The 22,411-nt window shown below is 40.6% G+C and overlaps 1 protein-coding gene across 5 annotated transcripts in view; it reads left to right on the plus strand.

Annotated features, from left to right (window-relative positions):
* Positions 1-22,411, plus strand: part of Hsf (Heat shock factor) — a 562,710-nt gene that overhangs the window by 235,776 nt on the left and 304,523 nt on the right. For all 5 annotated transcript variants that reach the window (XM_068385887.1, XM_068385865.1, XM_068385876.1 and 2 more), the window contains exon 6: positions 13,379-13,542. In XM_068385887.1, coding sequence (XP_068241988.1) covers positions 13,379-13,542 — 164 coding nt within the window. The remainder of the gene's footprint in view (positions 1-13,378; positions 13,543-22,411) is intronic.

Here is a 22,411-nt window from a genome sequence, read left to right on the forward strand (position 1 = left end):
TTTCAGTTACGGAACAAATGACAAATTCGTAGATAATTTGTATTTTTCCTAACTATACAAACCTTAGCTATTTAATCAAACTTGCCCACCAGCCCTGTCCCCCGGGAAGTCCTACCTCTAAGCAAAGTGAGCTAATCACAGGTGTGTAAGGGGGGGGGGGGGGCATAGCAAGCTACTCCTCCCTACCCCCTCGCTAACTAGCGGTGGGGTAGTAAACCCTCGTTAAAATTTTAATGGCTAGTCATTTCAGCTACGCCGAAAGTAATACCCAAATTAAGTAGCTAAGGTTTGTATAGTTAGAAAAAATACAAATTATCTACGAATTTGTCATGTTAGTGCTTCCTGCCCCCTACAGGGAAGAGTCGAACTAGACTCGGGGAAAAAGTCTCGAAGTTGCATATTTCATATGACCAACCTAGCATTCAAAGGGACATACAGGTCTCACTGTATGCCTTTAGCCAAAGTTTGTATTCATAATATGAACACAGGTTCATGTCAGCCACCATAGCATCTGAGGTATAACAGCCGAGCTGTATATCGTAACAGACAAGTTTGTATCTTGTATTGAAACAAGTTACTTCTAGCTAGAAAGGTTTGTTTACATATAGGAACAAAGTTACTACCTTTGCTCAATATAATTATGCAGAATAATAAGGAATGAAAGGAATGCTCACACATAACTTTATTAAAATGTTTAGGGCGAAATAAGACGCACAAAACAATTAATCATTTATGATCAAACAATAAATAAAAATTTAGCATACATTTATAATAACATAAAAATGCAAGTGAAATAGAATTTGTTAATGTAGACTAAACAGAATAAATCAGAAATACTTTTTTTACCTGAAAACAAAATCTTTGCTTCTCACATGAAAATTTAATAAATTTTCTAATGTCTTTCTGAGATGTCTGTCTATTTACACTTGTGTAAAAAATACATGGCACTTAGTGTTCAGTCTAGGTTTCATCACCTTTGTACACTGGAACAGTCCATAATGTCACCATGATGACATTTCACTTACCTTTTTGTACTATAAAGTGCCAACATGTACACCCTTTAGAATTACAGTCCCACATAATTCACTGTTCCTCGCAGCACTAAGCGACAGGTTTTAGCACACTACCTGCCGCTACCACGAAACACTTCAACTCCTGCACTTGCTTCGCATAGTGTTTAAAGAACACCCTGGATGACTTCCATCCAGTGAACGAGCGAAGACTCTCGAAATATTAGCGAAGAAGCAATCTTCCTAGGATCATGACCTGAGGGTGTACTGTCAGGATCCGCTCTGTGAATAAAGTAGGTGATCTTCGCCGTTAGTTGTTTTAGTGATAGGTTTGAACCCGATGTTTCTCCTTTAAAGAGCTGTCCTCCCCTGAAGTCTGAAGTTCTGCGAAGATAGACCTTTAGACTCTCCACTGGACACAGCGAGACATCTTCCTTCAGAGGGCAGATTCTCCAGGGACCCCACCTCTTAGTGGGTAGCTCATTCTTGGCAAGAAACGTTGGGTCGGGAAAGAGGTTTAGCTCACTTGTTTCAGCAAACTGGATATGGCCTTCTTCCCTAGACAAGGCCACTATCTCACTAACTCTAGCCCCTGAGGCTAGAGCAAACAAGAATATAACTGAGTCAAATCTTTCAAAGAACAAGTATTGTTGTCCAAACTTGAGGCAAAATGTAGTACCTTATCCAAAGACCATGAGATGGGCCTTGGAGGTGCTGCAGGCCTGAGCCTAGCACAGGCCTTAGAGATTTTGTTAAAAATCTCATTAGACAAGTCTACTTGGAAAGCATAAAGCAAGGGTCTAGTCAAGGCAGATTTACGCGTAGTTATCGTGTTGGCTGCTAAACCTTTTTCATGAAGGTGAATAAAGAAAGACAAGCTGAAATCCATCGAGATTTCCTTTGGATTTCTTGCCTTGACAAAGGCCACCCACTTCTTCCAAGATGACTCGTATTGCCTTCTGGTAGATTTTGACTTATATTCCTCTAAGAAGTCTATACTATCTTTCGAGATCCCAAACCTTTTCTTTACTGCTAGGGAGAGAAAATCATGAGATGAAGGTCTTGGGTTTTCTGTAATGAAGCGAAGACAGTCAACTTCTGTACTTGTTGAGACAGAACTGGGTCCGGCAGGGGAATCAGCCTCGGCTGTAGTTCCAGAATTAAAGGGAACCAGTTGCTCTGGGGCCACTTGGGAGCCACTAGGGCTGCTGTTCTTTGAAAAGATCTCAGCTTGTTGAGGACCTTCATCAGCAGGTTGGATGGAGGGAACAGGTAAATCCTGGTCCATTTGTTCCAGTCGAGGGACATGGCGTCCACTGCTTCCGCTAGAGGGTCCTCGTACGGGGCCACGTATCGAGGAAGTTTCTTGTTGTCGCTTGTTGCGAAGAGGTCGATCTGCAGTTCTTGGACTTGATGTAAGATGAAGGAGAATGATCTTGCGTTTAGGGACCATTCTGACTCTATCGGGGTTATCCTGGATAGAGCATCCGCGGTCACATTGCGAAACCCTTGAAGGTGAACTGCTGACAAGTGCCATCTCTTCTTTTCCGCTAAACGGAAGATGGCCAGCATCACATGGTTGAGATGAGGCGATCTCGAGCCTTGACGATTCAGACATCTCATTACCACCTCTTAGCCGATATGCCCCACTTCTGAAGAAGATTTCTATTTTCCGTGGCGGCCTTGTCGACTGTTTCTTTGACCAAATCGTTTGGGAATAGGTCTTTCCCCCAGATATTGGAAGATAGCAACTTCCTGGGCTCGTGTTTGACCGCAGCCGAGGCAAACACAAACTCTCTACAAGCCCTTCTTGCCCTAACAAAGCTGTAGAAGTCTTTAGTTATGGTTGCCAAATGTGTTTTGGCCATGACCATGAACATATCCGGGGATCTCTGTTCACTAGCCATTGCCTCCATGGACACCTGGAGGGACAGAGAAGCAGCAAGCCTCTCCTTTGTATCTTGTTTCCTGCGTAGGAGAAACTCAGACAACTTGGGGAGGTTTTCGCTGAACTGACGTCCAGCGATATCAGCCTCCAACTTCCCGACTGAGAAGGTAAGTTGAATATCCTTCCAGTCTTTGTTATCCGTTGGCAAGGCTAGGGAAAGGGTCCTACACTCCTCCATTGTAGGGCAAGGTTTCCCAGCTTCCACTGCCTTAATCACCGCCTTAAACGATTTTTCCGCAAAGGGAAAGCCATAGTTGCTGGAGCAAGACAAGAGGGATGTTTCTTGCTCAGGGCCGGCACCTTGTAATTGGTGAAGCCCCTGTCCTTCAAACTGCTGGCTAACAAAGCCTGAGCCTTCGTATGGTCAAGCACTATGACCTCCTTAGGCTCTGTCTCCTCCTTGGATACAGGTTCCGCCCTTAGACGTACGAAGCAGTCTGGATAGGACTCAAAGCTGGGCCAGAACTCAATGTCCTCGATAAGGACAGCTCCCAGCTTCTCTGAAATAAAGATCTTACCGTTTGTAATCGGCATGTACTCGTCATGTCTCCATGGGTTTATCTTGGAACACGAGGGAAGATCCTCTTCGTTGAGTCTGTTGAGACCCACGGGTCGCTGCCAACTGAAGAATCTCCTTCCTGAATGCATCTTCCCTTTGTTTGCTCTTCTTCTCGAACATTTTCATCATAGCTATGATGGCAGACAGGGTGTCGTCCGACCTCTCGGGTTGTGGAGCGGAGGACGTAGAGGGCACGGGTTCTGGGGCAGGAACCGACGAAACAGAGACAATTTCGACTTCATCCTCTTCCGTCTCTGGAGCCAACGTTGGCTCCTCATCTCGACCTTCCGCCAGAAGGTCCTTTCCTTGTCTTCTGACATCTCTGACATCCTCTCATCATCTAGATGGATGTCCTTCATCGCATCCGTGACATCCGTGTTGACGGCTATCTGGATGCAAGGGATCTCAGGGTGAGGCTGAGGAATAACAGCATCCGCAGATGCTTTTCTCGAGTAGAAGGGCTCTCATACGCTCACTAGGGAGGTAAGGCCCCGTGGCATTCTTTTGGAAGCCCTGAACCCATTTGCGCACCTTGTCCTGAGCTGCATCCCTTGACTACGTTGTCTTGGGATTTTCAAAAGTCTCATACACCAGGTCTTTACATACTGTACATACCTGTGGGTCCCAGTATTTGAGAGGTCCCTTGGTGATGAAGCAGCAGGAGTGTGTCCTACACCCCAGATGGTCACAGAAGTCCCTGCTACATACGTTGCAGAAGACGCTGTCGCACTTCACATGGTCCTCCTGTAAAGAGAGGAAAATAAAATGAGTATAACATAGTCTATCTCACTAGATAAACTAATAAATATTATAATAATTTCCATTTTATTTTATTGCATATAGCTTAGGATAGGTAAGCTAGAAATGAAATAGGAAAGACACGTGTGTTTCCCGCCCAGCCAATTGCTGTGACCTCCATCAATATTAATTCTAGGGTTATCCTCCTTAGGAGGCCCGATGGAAGAGTCTAGCCTATAAGGATAGAGTAGTGTAAACAACACCCACTTCCAAAATGATTAATAATGAGGGTCAAAATAACTGATCATCTATCAGTATAAAGAAAGGGAATTCCTTTCCCAATCTTATAAGGTCTCAACAATAGACTGCGCCTGGACACAGAGTATGTTGGAAAATTTAACTACTGTATACTTTTATACCATAGTTTTCTATCTGCAGTATACTCCATACTACAGATGTACTGGCTACTGTATATACCATAGTTGCTGCCGGCATGCAATTCAACTGGCACAATATTGAAAATTTTTATGCCCGGCGGCTTGCCGGACACCGGCGGGTCACCGGCTGTCAGTACACTATCCCAGCCAGCATTCATTATGACAGGGTAGTGGCCGGAATACCAGACTCGGCCGGCTCTCGCCGGCAGAGTCAGATGTGACATTGAATTAACAGCTGTTGGACCACAAGTCTAGTCTGCATCTTGCTGGCAAGGTTAGTGGCCGGTAGTCGCCAGTTAGGTTAGTAGCTGGCGGCACTAGCCAATAGAGAGAGAGAAAGCAAGGAGTGAAGGGTGATGTAAGAGCACTGTATCACTTCCTTCCTCCGGAATGAGGGTTCTAATGGAAGGGGAGAATATAGGATAATCAAGCTTCCACCCATCCGCCTCCGTGCCGGTATCTGCCGGTCGTAGGATGTGGATGGCAGCCCAAGGAAGGACTGAAGAACACTCTAAAGCAAATGGGTCTCCTGCCGATACAGCTATCCTTTAGATCCATGTCCGATAGGGAAGCTATACGACTAGGCCATACAGGCAGAAGCCCAAGCCGGCCCTACAGCCTGCCGGCAATCGGCGAAATTGTAGGACAACGGCCACAGGGATGTGATGGCTAAGCCATCACTAAAGGGCAGAATGGGAAGGGGAAAGGGTCCTGTATAAGGTTTGAGAGGAGCCGGCGGCATGTCTGCCCTACCACACCTAGAGGAAGCTCTGTTTCAGTATCGGCGCCATCCTAGGCGGACGGAGAATACATTCCCCAGCCTAGGGTCTGCCAATACAGTAAGGGGGCCGGCAATCATCTAGCCGCCACCCTTAATCATGGAGAAACAGAGTCCCAATACCGGCGCCATCCTAGGCAGAAAAATAATCACTATTCTTCAGCCTAGGGTCTGCGAGCACAGGACTAGTCGACTAAACCACAGGGAGAAGGGGATCACATGACCCCTTCAAGTGCAGTCTAGGGAGGCAAGGCCTCCTATGCCAACCAACAAGATCCGACAGGGGAGTACATTCACCCTATCGATCAGTTGCCGGCACACTACAAGTACTCTGAGGTTCTGACCCAAACCCAAAGCTCACCATCAGTAGCTAGGTGAAGGGGCAGAAAACCCTAGCCTAACCTTGCCAGAATGACAATTCGAGGCAAGACCAACTAGGATTGTAGCCATAGTCTACACTCAGAGGGAAGGAGGGATTACCCTATATATGAGGGTAACCGGGGAGATTGTCTGAAAGTATACTAAAGCCACTAGGTTACTAGCCTAGTGACAGCGAGATCGACTACCTAACTCATCGAAGCTCTTTCGTATACTATCTTAGAAGAGGAAATTTTATATGCAATCCATATATCTTACATGTATAAATTGCCTATTATCTTCATTTAAATTTAATAGCACCAGGAACACCTATTATATCACGCAAGAGAGTAAACTATAACGCCTAGGCTAGGAAGCCTAGCGTAAACAAGATCGGCTACCTAATTCGCCGAAACTAATGTGAAGACTATCGGCATAATATAATTAATTCCTAGCAATGAAGACTAAATAGCTAATTATTTTTATTTAAGCTATTATACCGGGAAAGTCGTTCTGGCTAACTAAATAATTCATGCGTTACGAACGACAGCGCCGAAGGCGCCTCCGGTCTAGGCAATAGCTCTGCCAAAAAATTAGTTTACAGTAATTCAAATTAATTCTTACTTTACGGCCAGAGCTAAATTTATACAGCATAAGAATCAAATACTCAACTTTACAGAGGCAGAAGAAGCTGGAGATTGCATAATAAATCCTGATAACGAGAGAGCACTGGGAAAACTACCGAGCAAAACCGCTACAGAAAAAGGAATAAAGATGATGGACGATTATGGCGCCATCTAAGTACTCAAACAGTAACGGAGGAAGGGAACTTTATAACGGCTCCTCTTTTATTTTGCCACTTTTCCCCCTCGAAGCGTAAACGCTATGTGGTGTGTCAAGAATACGTCCCCTGATATTATGCGATATCCTAAAAGGAAACTTCAAGGATATTCGCGCCAGGAGTTAGAATTCTGGAGACCTTAAGTTAAATTCTCCGGGAACATCACTGTAGTTAAATATACCCTAGGAAGCTACTTAAAGGAACCTTCCATCAGGACATGGCCTGAGCCCAAAAATATCCTTCTATAGCATGCCTTAAATATAAGGAAGTCATTTGATCCGAAAATTCAGGTTGACGATGGACTACGCAGAGTTAATCAGCTGATTTGAATGTAAACAATGCATGAGATTATAATTCGCTAATGTTTTTTATTATAAATACGATACTGAAATGTGAGTATTTCCTGTATTATTATTGGATACAGTTAGGTGAAACACCAGTTTAATCGAAATCCGGTTTATTTCAAATACAGTTAACTCCCCGTTAACACAAGGGTTATTTTCCTGGAGAGGTCGTGTTAACCCTGGACAGCTATCGTTCTTGGACACCCCTATTTAGGTATTTAGGGGTCGAGCTCGACCCCGACTCCAAAAAAAATTCAGGAAAAATTTAGTTATGCATCAATCTGTATTGTTTGACTTGCTAAAAATACTTCAAAAAATGCTAAAAACTACTGAAAATATAAATGATACCCATCTACAAAATAACTATTTATTGAAAATATATTAAAAATTTAAATATACAAAAAAAGACGACATAAATATTCACAAAAAAATAGATATATACATATACAGTACACATAAATCCCTTTAGGGACACCTTCTTAGATGGCAAAGCAACAGCTTGTAATTGCTGGAAATGAGTTGGACCCATAGAAGTCAAGATCTGAAATGAGAAAAAAAAAAGTAATATTTTTGGGCCAAAAAACTAGTCCAAGTTTCACTAATTTTTTCTGGTACCTAAATGAAATAGGAAGAGGCTAATTTCTTTATAGAATAAACTCATATTAACCTAGAACAGAAATACATAATAAAATGTGCACTAAGATGTAATTTACTGTTATATCAGGGGCGAAATCTAAGGTCATTTTTTGACGGCCTAGTTTCACAAAGTAAATTTCTTATGAAAATCATTGTATCTCCTATAAAATATGATATTTATGCATTAAAATAGTCAAGTGAGGAAAAGAAGCATGGAAAAAATAGAATATTTTATGAACAGTAACAACATTAAAATAAATATTTTCTACATAAACTATAAAAAATTAACAAAAAAGGAGGAAGGGAAATTAGATAGAATAGTGTACCTGGGTGTACCCTCAAGCAAGAGAACTCAAACCAAAGACAGTGGAAGACCATGGTACTGAGGCTATGGCACTACTCAAGACTAGAGAAAAATGGTTTGATTTTGGACTGTAGTGTCCTTCTCCTAGAAGAACTGCTTACCATAGCTAAAAAGTCTTTTCTACCCTTATCAAAAGGAAAGTAGCCGCTGAACAATTACAGTGGAGTAGTTAACCTCTTGAGTGGAGAAGAAATGTTTGGTAATCTTAGTGTTGTCAGGTGTATGAGGACAGTGGAGAATTTGTAAAGAATAGGCCAGACTATTTGGTGTATGTGTAGGCAAAGGGAGAGAACCGTAACCAGAAAGAAGGATCCAATGTAATACTGTCTGGCTCGTCAAAGGACCCCATAACTCTCTAGCCGTAGTATCTCAACGAACTCTCGACCAGTTTCTTATTAAAATGCGTATCGAACAACAACAACAACTACAACAGACGAATCAGCTGTTGACGCGGACGATCCACAGCTCTCTACATTCGCGATGTAAACAAAGATATTGAATATAAATATTGTTAAATGTAACAAATAAGTTTATTTTATATTATTGCAATATAATTTTTATAACTCAATTTGTTTTACAACCTTACAAAATCTTTCAATTTTATACTATCTTAGAGAAAACCATATTCACATTTATTTGCAAAATTAGATTACTTTTTTTGGTACTACATTAAAAACTAAAATGTATTTTGTTGTAAATTTAAATAGATTCTTATTAATCTCTCTCTCTCTCTCTCTCTCTCTCTCTCTCTCTCTCTCTCTCTCTCTCTCTCTCTCTCTCTCTCTCCTCCAGACTTTTCATGTTAACAGAATATATATCAATAAATTTGAACTTGTGTAACTTCGAAATTGGGTTAACAGAACTCGTGTTAATGGGGAGTTGATTGTATAGCTGTAATTTTTAACACAGTAAATGGATATACGCTGTAGAGAGAGAGCTAGGACCAGCTGGGTGTAGAGATAGGTAGTGACGCGCATCGTTCCCAGTGTAAAGGAGCACGGGATATTTGAAAGCATCACCCAGCTTAAATTTTATCGTGATTTTTATGAGAATTTCTATTTAATAAGTATTTCATTGTTCTTGGCTACAAAAAATCGAAAACGCGAAGCAAAAACCCACGATTAATGAGGGCCGTCTGTACTGTAATGTTTGTATGTACCTATGCACAATATTACTATGCATATCAAAACAGCAGTATATTTTTCTTTTGGTTTGGATAATAAATAACAGATCGAAGTATATTTTTTCCTTTTAATGTCTTGATTATTTATTTAAAATTAATTTTATATCAATAAGAGCATTTTTAAATTAAAGTAACACAATGATCAGAACTATATTGTATGTATGAACGCACAATGCTAATACTCTTAGCAACACATTAGTGATATATTTTTCTTTCATCTCGGTAGATAAATAAAAGATTGTAGCATATTTTTGCTTTTAATGCCATGATTATTTATTTGTAATTAATTTTATATTGATAAGTACATTGTTAGATAAAAAAAAAGGTTTAGAACTGTATTGTATATACGAACACGCAATGCTACTATGCATACCAAACACATTAGCGATATATTTTATTTTTCATATCAGTGAATAAGTAATAGATCGTAACTTTTTTCCATTTAATGTCATGATTATTTATTCAAAATTAATTACAGTATATATCCATGAATACATTTTTAGATTAGAAAACACAATGAACAGTACTGTACTTTATTGTATGTACTGTACGTATTGACAATACTACTAAGCATATGAAAAAATTAGCGATACAGTATATCTTTCTTTCATTTCGGTAAATAAATAAGTTAACCACTTTGCTACGAGGCTTGGATTCGCTACTGGAGCTCCATACGAGATTTTCCATCATCGGATATACTTGCTCTTTTATCATATAATAAACATACATTACCCTGTTTTGTTATTTTACTATTGATTACAGAATAATTTTTTCAAAAGTTAGCTTTATTCTCCATTGTATTTCACTTTAAACAACCAAAATATTTTTCCATTCATTGTTAAGTGATTATAGAACAATTTTGAAAAAAATGTTTTATGTAATTACTGTATCTCTAAATAATGGTAAAGCACTGTGATTTTGTGTAAAAAAAAATTATATTCATTAAAGTGTCTTATGTTATTCTGTTATAATTCTACGATAAATATCTGTCAAAAGATGTAAAACTACCCGTTAGTAATAATGAACTTTACGTTGTACAAAAAGGTAATGAAAATATCCAATTATTTCCTTTGGCACAAGAAGTATTCTACATACATACATATACCAAGGCACTTCCCCCAATTTTTGAGGGTAGCCGACATCAAAAAATGAAACAAAACAAAAAAGGGGACCTCTACTCTCTACGTTCCTCCCAGCCTAACAAGGGACTCAACCGAGTTCAGCTGGTACTGCTAGGGTGCCACAGCCCACCCTCCCACATTATCCTCCACAGATGAAGCTTCATAATGCTGAATCCCTTACTGCTGCTACCTCCGCGGTCATCTAAGTTATCAGAGGAAGCAGCAGGGCCTACCGGAACTGCGTCACAGTCGCTCGCCATTCATTCCTATTTCTAGCACGCTCTCTTGCCTCTCTCACATCAATCCCCCTATCACCCAGAGCTTCCTTCACTCCATCCATCCACCCAAACCTTGGCCTTCCTCTTGTACTTCTCCCATCAACTCTTGCATTCATCACCTTCTTTAGCAGACAGCCATTTTCCATTCTCTCAACATGGCCAAACTACCTTAACACATTCATATCCACTCTAGCTGCTAACTCATTTCTTATACCCGTTCTCACTCTCACCTCTTCGTCCCTAACCCTATCTACTCGAGATACACCAGCCATACTCCTTAGACACTTCATCTCAAACACATTCAATTTCTGTCTCTCCATCACTTTCATTCCCCACAACTCCGATCCATACATCACAGTTGGTACAATCACTTTCTCATATAGAACTCTCTTTACATTCATGCCCAACCTTCTATTTTTTACTACTCCCTTAACTGCCCCCAACACTTTGCATCCTTCTTTCACTGTCTGACGTACATCTGCTTCCACTCCACCATTTGCTGCAACAACAGACCCCAAGTACTTAAACTGATCCACCTCCTCAAGTAACTCTCCATTCAACATGACATTCAACCTTGCACCACCTTCCCTTCTCGTACATCTCATAACCTTACTCTTACCCACATTAACTCTCAACTTCCTTCTCTCACACACTTCCAAATTCTGTCACTAACCGGCCAAGCTTCTCTTTTGTGTCTGCAACCAGTACAGTATCATCCGCAAACAACAACTGATTTACCTCCCATTCATGGTCATTCTCGTCTACCAAGTATTCTATAATTGATGATTACAAGGTACAGTACAGTAAAGCACTGCGATTTATGTGTAAAACCACTATCTTTTTGTGGAAGTGACTTTTTTATTCCATAATAATTCCACAATAACTAGCACACACACACACAGAGAGAGAGAGAGAGAGAGAGAGAGAGAGAGAGAGAGAGATATGGGGGCTGTCTTGCCGCACAGGAGCCAAAAGATGGAACATACTGAGCAAAGGGTCTTTATTTATGATTCTATTATGATAAATAACTTTGTTTTCTTTTATTAATACCCAAAAAAGAACATTAAATTCATAATAATCAGGATTTATTAATATTGACTTGGTCAAAATACAAAGAAAAATCTTAATTGCTTGTATCACAAAACTAAACTTATTGACCCTCAAATTCAATAGTCTTCCTTCGTTTTAAAGATATAGCATTGAAATTTGGTATATAACTTTGAAATACATTATAAAACAATGAAATGAAGCCCTTTTTTCCAATTTTATGTTTTTTATTTTTTCCCTGAGTTTTAGGGTTTATTTTTTTTACCATAATGAAAAAATTCATATCTGGAATAAAATTTACTTTTAGAAAAAAACTCTTCATATTATTGGAAGTCTATATCAGGTCTATAAAGGGCAGTAATCCTAGATCTTAGTAATAATCATCAAGGGATGATATAGAATTTATTAGACTGTGGATAAGTAGCAGTAGGGAATTCAGCATTATGAAGCTTCATCTTTGGTGGATAACGGGGAGGGGTGGGCTGTGGCACCCTAGCAGTACCAGCCGAACTTGGTTGAGTCCCTTGTCAGGCTGGGAGGAACGTAGAGAGGAAAGGTCCCCCTTATTTCAATTGTTTGATGTCAGCTACCCCCCAAAATTGGGGGAAGTGAATTGGTATATTTATGTATGGATAAATTGTCAATTACATTGTCAGTTATTGCTTGAATAATTGAATATTGTAATTGAAAATGAATAAAACACCTGATATCAATTAACCAATTGAAAATAGACAGTAAAATGTTGCTCAAGGTATTTATTGCCTTTTGATTATTTTTTGATAGTTGGAAAATCTATGTAGATCAAGTGAACAATTGAACAAGTATGAAACACCTGACAAGGCTATTTTGGAAAATATATTCAATGCACACGACAGTACAGTCAGACCTTACCATTCATTAGATTTAGATAAAGACACACACGTGGATGCTGAAGAAGCCATTATTACACAAGATTTCTAAAATTCACATATATAATAGCACTGTACTGTATTAGTGTCAAATTACTCTCCCCTGTCCCCTGTTTTATAACTGAGTCTGTTGAACTATATTTGGTCTTATAAGCCCATTTTTTAAGTCTCCAGTTTAATTTCATTAAAAATTGTATAATTGTAAAAGTAAATCAACAAAAAATACATAAATGCATCAAGTTACATCAATCCAAATACAGCACAGCTTACTGTTATATATGAGGGGAGAGTAAGTTGAGACTTTTATTGTTATGCGAGTGTATTTTCAAATCCTTGTCTAATACTGTAGTACCTTTTATGTTGAGATCTGTTTTGACTTTATTTTTGTAGAATTGTGAATAAATGCCCTTAAATTATGCTTTATAGAATTGCAAGTCTTTCTGTGAATTGCAAATCTGCAAACGGTAAAGACCTACTCTACTGAATATTGTAAACAAAAACTAGTATGTCACCTCTCACTTGAGTATCAGCTAAAAATTAATTAAATGAGATGTCTGTTTTATTTAATCTTCATAAAACTACAGGTGTTTACATTTCTTGAGTATACAATTTATTTTTTACTGAGGTTGTCTTCTCTCCAGTACTAGAATTAATGACGTATGACTAGGAGCTACTCCTAGTTGCAGGAATCTTTGCCTTGGATAATGATAAGGGTTTACTTTTCCAAATTTTCTTCACCATTACTTTAGAAATAAGCTGTGCTGCAAAAAGGAATGTAGAAATTAACATGGAATTTAAGACTAAATTTGATTTTCCATTGTATTTTCAGCTTCTTGATGGACTTGCAAGTAGTACAATGGGAGGTGCCCAAATTCATGAAGTGACTGACTTGATTGATTCAAATGATCCATCAGTCATCCCTGAGATATTCTCACCAGATTCAGGAAATCCTGGGTTGGAAATGGAAGAAATCCCAATTAGTGAATCTGAAATGTAAGTATGGAATCATTTCAAATGAATACAGTATCTTCTTTTTGAAACTTTCTAAAAAGTAATATATATTAGGGAAGGATGTAGGTACCTGAATAATAGATATTGTACTGAAATCTATCCTTGACTACAGTATTAGATCAGTAAGGGGTAAATAAAACTGCAAAATAGTGTTGAGGTAATGGTCCTATATTAAAGCATTAACCTGAAGCTATCTCAGTTATTTTATGCTAAGCAGCCAAGACAGTGATTATTGTTTATGCTGAAACCAGGATAGCATAAAACAATAAAACAGGTGTATATTGCATATGCTGCCAGAAAACTTGTGATTACAAATTAATACTAAGCACAAAGTGTCCTTAGAGATTGTTATATAGTTTGTCAGTCACACATTTGAGTCACCAGATGGTTTATGCATTAGGATGGGTCATTCCCTGAAGCTTTGAAAAGTATTGTATGTAAATATTATAATATGAAACTACAGTAATTGGATGTCTGTGTGGTGTAGGATAGCCTTCAGAACTTTATTCCTAATCACAAGTCAGGAAGAGCATTTGTTTTATAGTGTATATTTCACACATGACCACCTAAATGGTAATATTCATACAAGTGGGAAGGAGGTTATGTTTCACCCCCTGTTTCTGTGTTTGTTAGTGAACACCTTCTAGGCCACAATTTTATCCGTAGAGTAATGAAACTTGCAGGGATTAATTGTATGAAAATGCTGAAAATAATAAAATTTTGGAAGGGCAAAGTCACGGTCAAGCAAAATGTCCAATTCACATAATTAGCCATAAGTTTGGACATTGTTGTCACTAAGATTTCAAACTTGGTTCATATTTGAGTTTATGAAAATCCACGCCATTTAATACATGTTAAGGTCAAAGGTCAGGGTTGAGCCCAAGGTCAAGCAAAAGGTCAAACTGGTCATCAACCATACGGCCACAAATTTAATCGTAAAATAATGAAACTTGCAGGGAATTTAAACTTATCCAAAGAGCTGGAAATTATTAAATTTGGGAAGGTCACTGGTCCAGGTCACATACAAGCAAAGCATCCATATTATTATTATTAATATTAATGTCAGGGTCATGGACACGCAAGCCGTCCATGTTGTTGTTATTATTATTATTATTATTATTATTATTATTATTATTATTATTTGCTAAGCTACAATTGTAATTGAAAAATAAAGATGCTATAAGCTCAAGGGCTCCAACAGGGAAAATAGCCCAGTGAGGAAAGGAAATAGGGAAATAAATAAACTACAAGAGAAGTAATTAACAATAAAATGAAATAGTTTTATATAAGCTATACATACATACATATACCAAGGCACTTCCCCCAATTTTGGGGGGTAGCCGACATCAAAAAATGAAACAAAACAAAAAGGGGACCTCTACTCTCCACGTTCCTCCCAGCCTGACAAGGGACTCGACCGAGTTCAGCTGGTACTGCTAGGGTGCCACAGCCCACCCTCCCCCGTTATCCTCCACAGATGAAGCTTCATAGTGCTGAATCCCCTACTGCTGCTACCTCCACAGTCATCTAAGGCACCGGAGGAAGCAGCAGGGCCTACTGGAACTGCGTCACAATCGCTCGCCATTCATTCCTATTTCTAGCGCGCTCTCTTGCCTCTCTCACATCTATCTTCCTATCACCCAGAGCTTTCTTCACTCCATCCATCCACCCAAACCTTGGCCTTCCTCTTGTACCTCTCCCATCAACTCTTGCATTCATCACCTTCTTTAGCAGACAGCCATTTTCCATTCTCTCAACATGGTCAAACCACCTCAACACATTCATATCCACTCTAGCTGCTAACTCATTTCTTACACCCGTTTTCACCCTCACCACTTCATTCCTAACCCTATCTACTCAAGATACACCAGCCATACTCCTTAGACACTTCATCTCAAACACATTCAATTTCTGTCTCTCCATCACTTTCATTCCCCACAACTCCGATCCATACATCACAGTTGGTACAATCACTTTCTCTTATAGAACTCTCTTTACATTCATGCCCAACCCTCTATTTTTTACTACTCCCTTAACTGCCCCCAACACTTTGCAACCTTTATTCACTCTCTGACGTACATCTGCTTCCACTCCACCATTTGCTGCAACAACAGACCCCAAGTACTTAAACTGATCCACCTCCTCAAGTAACTCTCCATTCAACATGACATTCAACCTTGCACCACCTTCCCTTCTCGTACATCTCATAACCTTACTCTTACCCACATTAACTCTCAACTTCCTTCTCTCACACACCCTTCCAAATTCTGTCACTAATCAGTCAAGCTTCTCTTCTGTGTCTGCAACAAGTACAGTATCATCCGCAAACAACAACTGATTTACCTCCCATCCATGGTCATTCTCGTCTACCAGTTTTAATCCTCGTCCAAGCACTCGAGCATTCACCTCTCTCACCACTCCATCAACATACAAGTTAAACAACCACGGCAACATCACACATCCCTGTCTCAGCCCCACTCTCACCAGAAACCAATCACTTATTTCATTTCCTATTCTAACACATGCTTTACTACCTTTGTAGAAACTTTTCACTGCTTGCAACAACCTTCCACCAACTCCATATAACCTCATCACATTCCACATTGCTTCCCTATCAACTCTATCATACACGCTTTCTCCAGATCCATAAACGCAACATACACCACCTTACCTTTTGCTAAATATTTCTCGCATATCTGCCTAACTGTGAAAAACTTAAAAAGAAAACAAGAGAAAGAGAAATAAAATAGAATAGTGGGCCCAAGTGTACCCTCAAGTAAGAGAACTTTACCCCAAGACAGTGGAAGGCCATGGTACAGAGGCTATGGCACTACCGAAGACTAGAAAACAGGGGTTTGATTTTGGAGTAACCTTCTAGAAGAGCTGCTTACTATAGCTAAAGAGTCTCTTCAACCCTTACCAATAGGAAAGTAGCCACTGAACAATTAAAAGTTTCATTAGAGTAATGAAGCTTGATGTTTCCTATTGGTCAGCATCTACTATACTGTATCTCATCATGCATCTATGCATTGGCGTTCCAGTCTTTTCGTTCCGGCAGCGGTTGACTTGGTGTTTCTGATTTTGCTTGCGTAACAATTGTACTGTATCGTGTGTGATATTAGGTTACATCATTAGCCATGGGTCCCAAGAAAGCCGCTAATGTCAAGGGAAAGAAGAGGATGATGCTTTCCATGGAGATGAAGATGGAAATAATCAAGAAATACGAGGCTGGCATGTGGTTAAGTGTGCTCACCAAGAAATTTAGCCAAAATCCGTCTACGATAGGAACGATCCTGAAGCAGAAGAAAGCTATCAAAGCAGCAACACCTAAGAGCGTGACTGTTTTCTCCAGCAAGAGAAGCCATGTCCATGATGAGATGGAGAGACTACTGCTTGTTTGGATAAAGGACAAAGAAATGGCTGGAGACACTATCACCAAAGTGATAATCTGCCAGAAAGCCAGCGCCATTTTCGGTGATCTTGTGCATGCTCAGGCCGAAGCCGGCGCAAGAGAAGGAACATCAAAGCAGGCACCCCCAGAGTTTAAGGCTTCTTGTGGATGTTTTGAAAAATTTAAGAGACGCTTAGGCATTCATTTGGTGGTGCGTCATGGGGATGCTGCCAGCTCGGACATGAAAGTGGCTGAAGCCTTTGTTAAGGCGTTCGACGAGTTGACTGTCCGGGAAGGCTACAGTCCCCAGCAAATCTTCAATTGCGACGAGGCTGCTGAGCTTTTTTGGAAAAAAATGCCTCGTCAAATGTACATCACTGCAGAAGAAAAGAGGCTACATGGCATAAGCCTATGAAGGACAGGTTTACCCTTCCACTCTGTGCAAATGTCAGTGGGGATTGCAAAGTGAAACCCCTGCTGGTGTATCACTCCGGTACTCCTCAAGCCTTCAAGACCCACAAAGTTACTAAGGAAAATCTTCACATGTTGTGGAGGGCTAATGGAAAAGCCTGGGTAACAAGATAATTGTTCATCAAGGGGATAAATATCTGTTTCGGCCCGATTGTGAAAAAGTATTTGGAAAAAAAGCGCCTCCCTATGAAATGCCTGCTGGTGCTGGACAATGTCCCTGCTCACCCTCCTGCCCTCGACGAAGATATTATAGCAGAATATTCCTTCGTCAAGTTTCTCTATCTCCCACTGAACACCACCCCTCTCCTCCAGCCCATGGATCAGTAAGTGATTTCAAATTTTAAGAAGCTTTATACAAAAGGTCTCTTCAAGAGATGTTTAGAAATCATTGAGAGCACAAACCTCACCCTTCGTCAATTTTGGAAGGAGCATTTTGATATTGTCGTTTGGCTCATAATTATCGATCAAGCTTGGCAGGTTTCGAGGCGCACCTTGAACTCTGGTTGGAAGAAGCTGTGGCTTGATGCCATCTCCGCATGAGATATCGAGGGCTTCCACGCAGACCAAGCCGCAGACCAAGCTGAAGATTATTCTGAAAATGTTGACGATCCTGAACCCGTTGCTCAATCTGAAGTTGTTGAGATCGTTACACTCGGGAAGTCCATGTGTCTGGAAGTTAACGAGGCAGACATTGATGAGCTTATCGAGGAGCACCAAGAGGAACTTACGATGGATGACATGAAGGAATTGGAAGCCATGTGAGGGAACGTCGTTCATTAAGAGTACAGTGGTGGGAAGGAGGATGACTCACTGACATCAGCAGAAATTAAGGAGGGTCTAGATGGCTACTTTAAAATGGGGGCTCTCGTAGAAAAGACACACCCAGAAAAATTTTTCACAGGTTGTGCACTTGATTACTGTAATAAAGTTTGCCTGTGTCATTTCAGGAAAATTTTAAGAAGCAAGCAGAAACAAGCTTCTTTGGACGATTATTTTAAAAAGAGGTCTTTGGTAGAATCAGACCAAACACTAGCTAAAAAATGAAAGAAAATTAGCACTAATGAAGAAAATACATAGTGTAATTAAATTTAGAAAATACAAAATGTAAAGTGAAACTACAAAAACAATTAGGAAATTTTTTTTTTATTTCAAGTTTATCATAAAGTGTTAATATTTTGTGCCATTTGTAAATGTGTTTCCTAAAATTAAGTGTTAATGTTTTCTGTCATTTATACATCTGTTTTGTAAAGTTAAGTGTTTACGTTTTCTGCCACTTGTTAACGTTTTCCGCCGTTTTTCATCCACCTCTACCGCCCCGCACTTTGCTCTCGGACATTGCCTCACTCCAAAGGTAAGGTTCCAGTTTTTTGTTACTGTATTTTTACTGTTTGTTCTAATTAACCACTTCTTTTACAGGCTACCAATGGTTAATTTATTATTAAATGATCAAAATACAGTACTTTTCATACATTTAGTACTGTTTAGTGGGGTGTATTCTTTTTATATTCATGTAATCTGGTGTTTTTGTTGAGTCTGGAACGAATTAGGCTATTTACATATAAAAGGCAACTCACAAGACGAAAAAATCACTTTACGAAACCCATTTTGGAAAATAACAAAAAAAGGAGTCCCGACTGATTGCAATAATTACAGAGGCATAACACTTACGTCAGTTGTTATGAAAATATATAGTATGCTTATTCTGCTTATTCTAAACAGACTGGAGAGAAATATTGATGAAAAGGTGAGAGATGAGCAAACAGGATTTAGAAAAGGTAAAAGTTGTCCTGACCAAATTTTCATTTTGAGACATGTACAGAAATGTGCAGAATATAGAAATCCCCTTTTGATGGCACTAGTGGACTATGAAAAAGCCTTTGATAGTGTGCACCAGCCAATTTTTTGAGTGTCCTGGGTTATTATGGAATTCCTCTTAAATATGTAAATTTTCAATATTAATCTTACCCGATGATCATGTAGCTGTCAACTCTGTTGCCCGACAGAAATCTACGGTCGGGATACGCCAGCGATCGCTATACAGGTGGGGGTGTACACAACAGCGCCATCTGTGGTCAGGTACTCCAGTACTTCTTGTCAACACCACCTCAATTTTTCCTCTGTCGTGCCTCCGGCTAGACCTACTTGGATACGCTGTTGATTCTGGAGTTATTGTTCACGATTTGGTGATGTATTTGCTCTAGAGTTTAGCCTTCGCTATTCAGGAAGCTTTATCATTAGCTTAGCAAGTTTTTGGAATTAATTTGATTTAATTTTGGTGACGAAGAGAGTATGAACTCTCTTTCACTTTTAAATGGCCGACCCTTCCCTTAGACGGAAGTGTTGGTGTCGAAGAGAGTATAGACTCTCTTTCTTAATTTTGCTTAACAAAGTTATAGATTTATTTTATATCTCTCCGCCTTTTATAGGCCTCTTCGATTAACTTCCTTTTATTATAAACTTATTAAAATTAATTTTTATGTTCGTTTATATGTGACCTTTCCTAATAGTAGGCGGTCTTTTCTTGGAACCGAAGTTAATTAACATTGAGCTCGTCATATCGTTTTTACCTGTTAAGATTTTATGCTATTTTAATGTTTTTGAAAGAATTTCTTTGATAGTCTCGTACTGTTTTCAAAGTTGAACTAACGTTTTGTTTTGTCTCCGCAGTTGTTGACGTTCAGAACGTTCAACTTGCGCTCTATCGTTACGATAGAGAGAGAATATTCACGGTTTCACGTTGCAGTAAGAGTAAACCGATTCTAGCGTTTTGTTCATTCTTTCTTAGCTTAAATGGTTTTTAATTCTAATAAAGGAACTTTTTATTTGGGAAATCTTCCAGTTTTTTTCCTTTAACAATAATATGTTTTAACGATATATATAATTGGGCTCATCTCTCAGGTTCTAAGTCAAGAGAGAGAGAGAGAGATAGAGACGGAGGGAGAGAGAGGAGAATAAACGTTTCGTTCAAGCGGGTAACGTTGTTATCGTTTTTGCTCTTCTCCCTAGTCTCTTTAGGGGAAGAAGGTAAACGTTTCTAGAGTTTTATTCTTGTTCCCAGGCTTTATGCGGTGAGAGATTTAAACGTAGTTTATTTGATCTAGTGTTTAGTCTCTTTTTCCAGCCACTGAATTTTTTATCTTTCATTATGTTTTTCTGTTACATTGTAATACTGTTTTCGCAATTACTAACTTTTAATGAAGGATAGAATTGCGTGTTTCAGGTACAAACCACTTAAAGTTTCGAGTTCAGTGAAATAAGTGCAAACAGAAATTCAAAAGTGATAAAGTGATAAGCGCAAAGTGTTACAGTGTTGCGTTCGAGGGTTCGTCTGTTCGTGCTAGTTGTTCGCCTAGTCTGGGACCTCTTACAAGCTCCCAAGCCCAGGGGAGAAGTAACGTCGAAGGACTTATGGGTTCATCAGGCCTTGATCGACGAACAGACGTTTCCCTCCGTGGTTTCGGGTGTACCCACTCACGTAGCCGACGTGATCACCCCACCCACACAAAGACGAGAGAGCCCATTTATTCCTCGTCTGCGGAAGAGGTTTCTCGCAGAAACCATGGACCAAATCTTGCAGCTTTTAAGTGCAAGTCGGTCCCTTCCGCGCAAGTCCAACTCCTAGGTGTAGCCATTAGCACTGGGTCAGTTCGGACTTGCTGCAGTACGACAACTGCACACCTCCCAGAGAGGCAAGGTGGTACTGCAACAGGCAGTAACTCCGTCTGTTGCCGCACCAGCTGTTTTAGACCCTCAGTCTCAACGGACAGTAGCTCCGTTTGTTGTTGTCTTTCATAGACCCTAGTGGTCCATGCTGCAGACTATACAGTCTCAGCTTGCTCCTTCTTACAGGAGTATCTTGCTGGAAGGTTGACAATGTAGCCTGTTAACCTACAACCCGCCGAGGTTGTGCGCTCAGCAGATACTGCGGCTGCCTGCTCCCACCCTCCACCTGTGAGAGCTCCACCTCCGATGCGCAGTCCACCCTGCCAGACACATGTTCTTGCTGCGCCTCCTGCTTTCATGCGTGAGTTGCCGCATCGGGAGTTGCCGGGTTCCAGCACTATGAGGCAACCTCCTCAACCCATGAGGCAGGAGCCTCATGCTATGCGGCAACCTCCTCTACCCATGAGGCAGGAGCCTCATGCTATGAGGAGCCTCATGATATGCGGCATCCTCCTCAACCCATGAGGCAGGAGCCTCATGCTATGCGGCAACCTCCTCTACCCATGAGGCAGGAGCCTCATGCTATGCGGCATCCTCCTCAACCCATGAGGCAGGAGCCTCATGCTATGCGGCATCCTCCTCAACCCATGAGGCAGGAGCCTCATGCTATGAGGAACCTCATGCTATGCGGCATCCTCCTCAACCCATGAGGCAGGAGCCTCATGCTGTGAGGAGCCTCATGCTATGCGGCATCCTCCTCAACCCATGAGGCAGGAGCCTCATGCTATGCGGCAACCTCCTCTACCCATGAGGCAGGAGCCTCATGCTATGCGGCATCCTCCTCAACCCATGAGGCAGGAGCCTCATGCTATGCGGCATCCTCCTCAACCCATGAGGCAGGAGCCTCATGCTATGAGGAGCCTCATGCTATGCGGCATCCTCCTCAAACCATGAGGCAGAAGCCTCATGCTATGCGGCAACCTCCTCAACCCATGAGGCAGGAGCCTCATACTATGAGGCATCCTCCTCAACCCATGCGGCATGAGCCTCATCCCTTGCAGCATGAGCCTCATCCCATGCAGCATGAGCCTCATACCATGCAGCATGAGCCTCATCCCATGCAGCATGAGCCTCATCCCATGCAGCGTAAGCCGCATGCCATGCAACATGCTCTGCATACCTTACAGCATGCTCTACATACAGCATGCTCTACATACAGCATGCTCTGCATACCTTACAGCATGCTCTGCATACCTTACAGCATGTGCATACCTTACAGCATGCTCTGCATACCTTACCGCATGCTCCTCAGTCACACATCTTTGG

The sequence above is a fragment of the Palaemon carinicauda genome, chromosome 1 (genome assembly GCF_036898095.1).
Source record: "Palaemon carinicauda isolate YSFRI2023 chromosome 1, ASM3689809v2, whole genome shotgun sequence".
In the NCBI taxonomy this organism is placed as follows: Eukaryota; Metazoa; Arthropoda; class Malacostraca; order Decapoda; family Palaemonidae; genus Palaemon; species Palaemon carinicauda.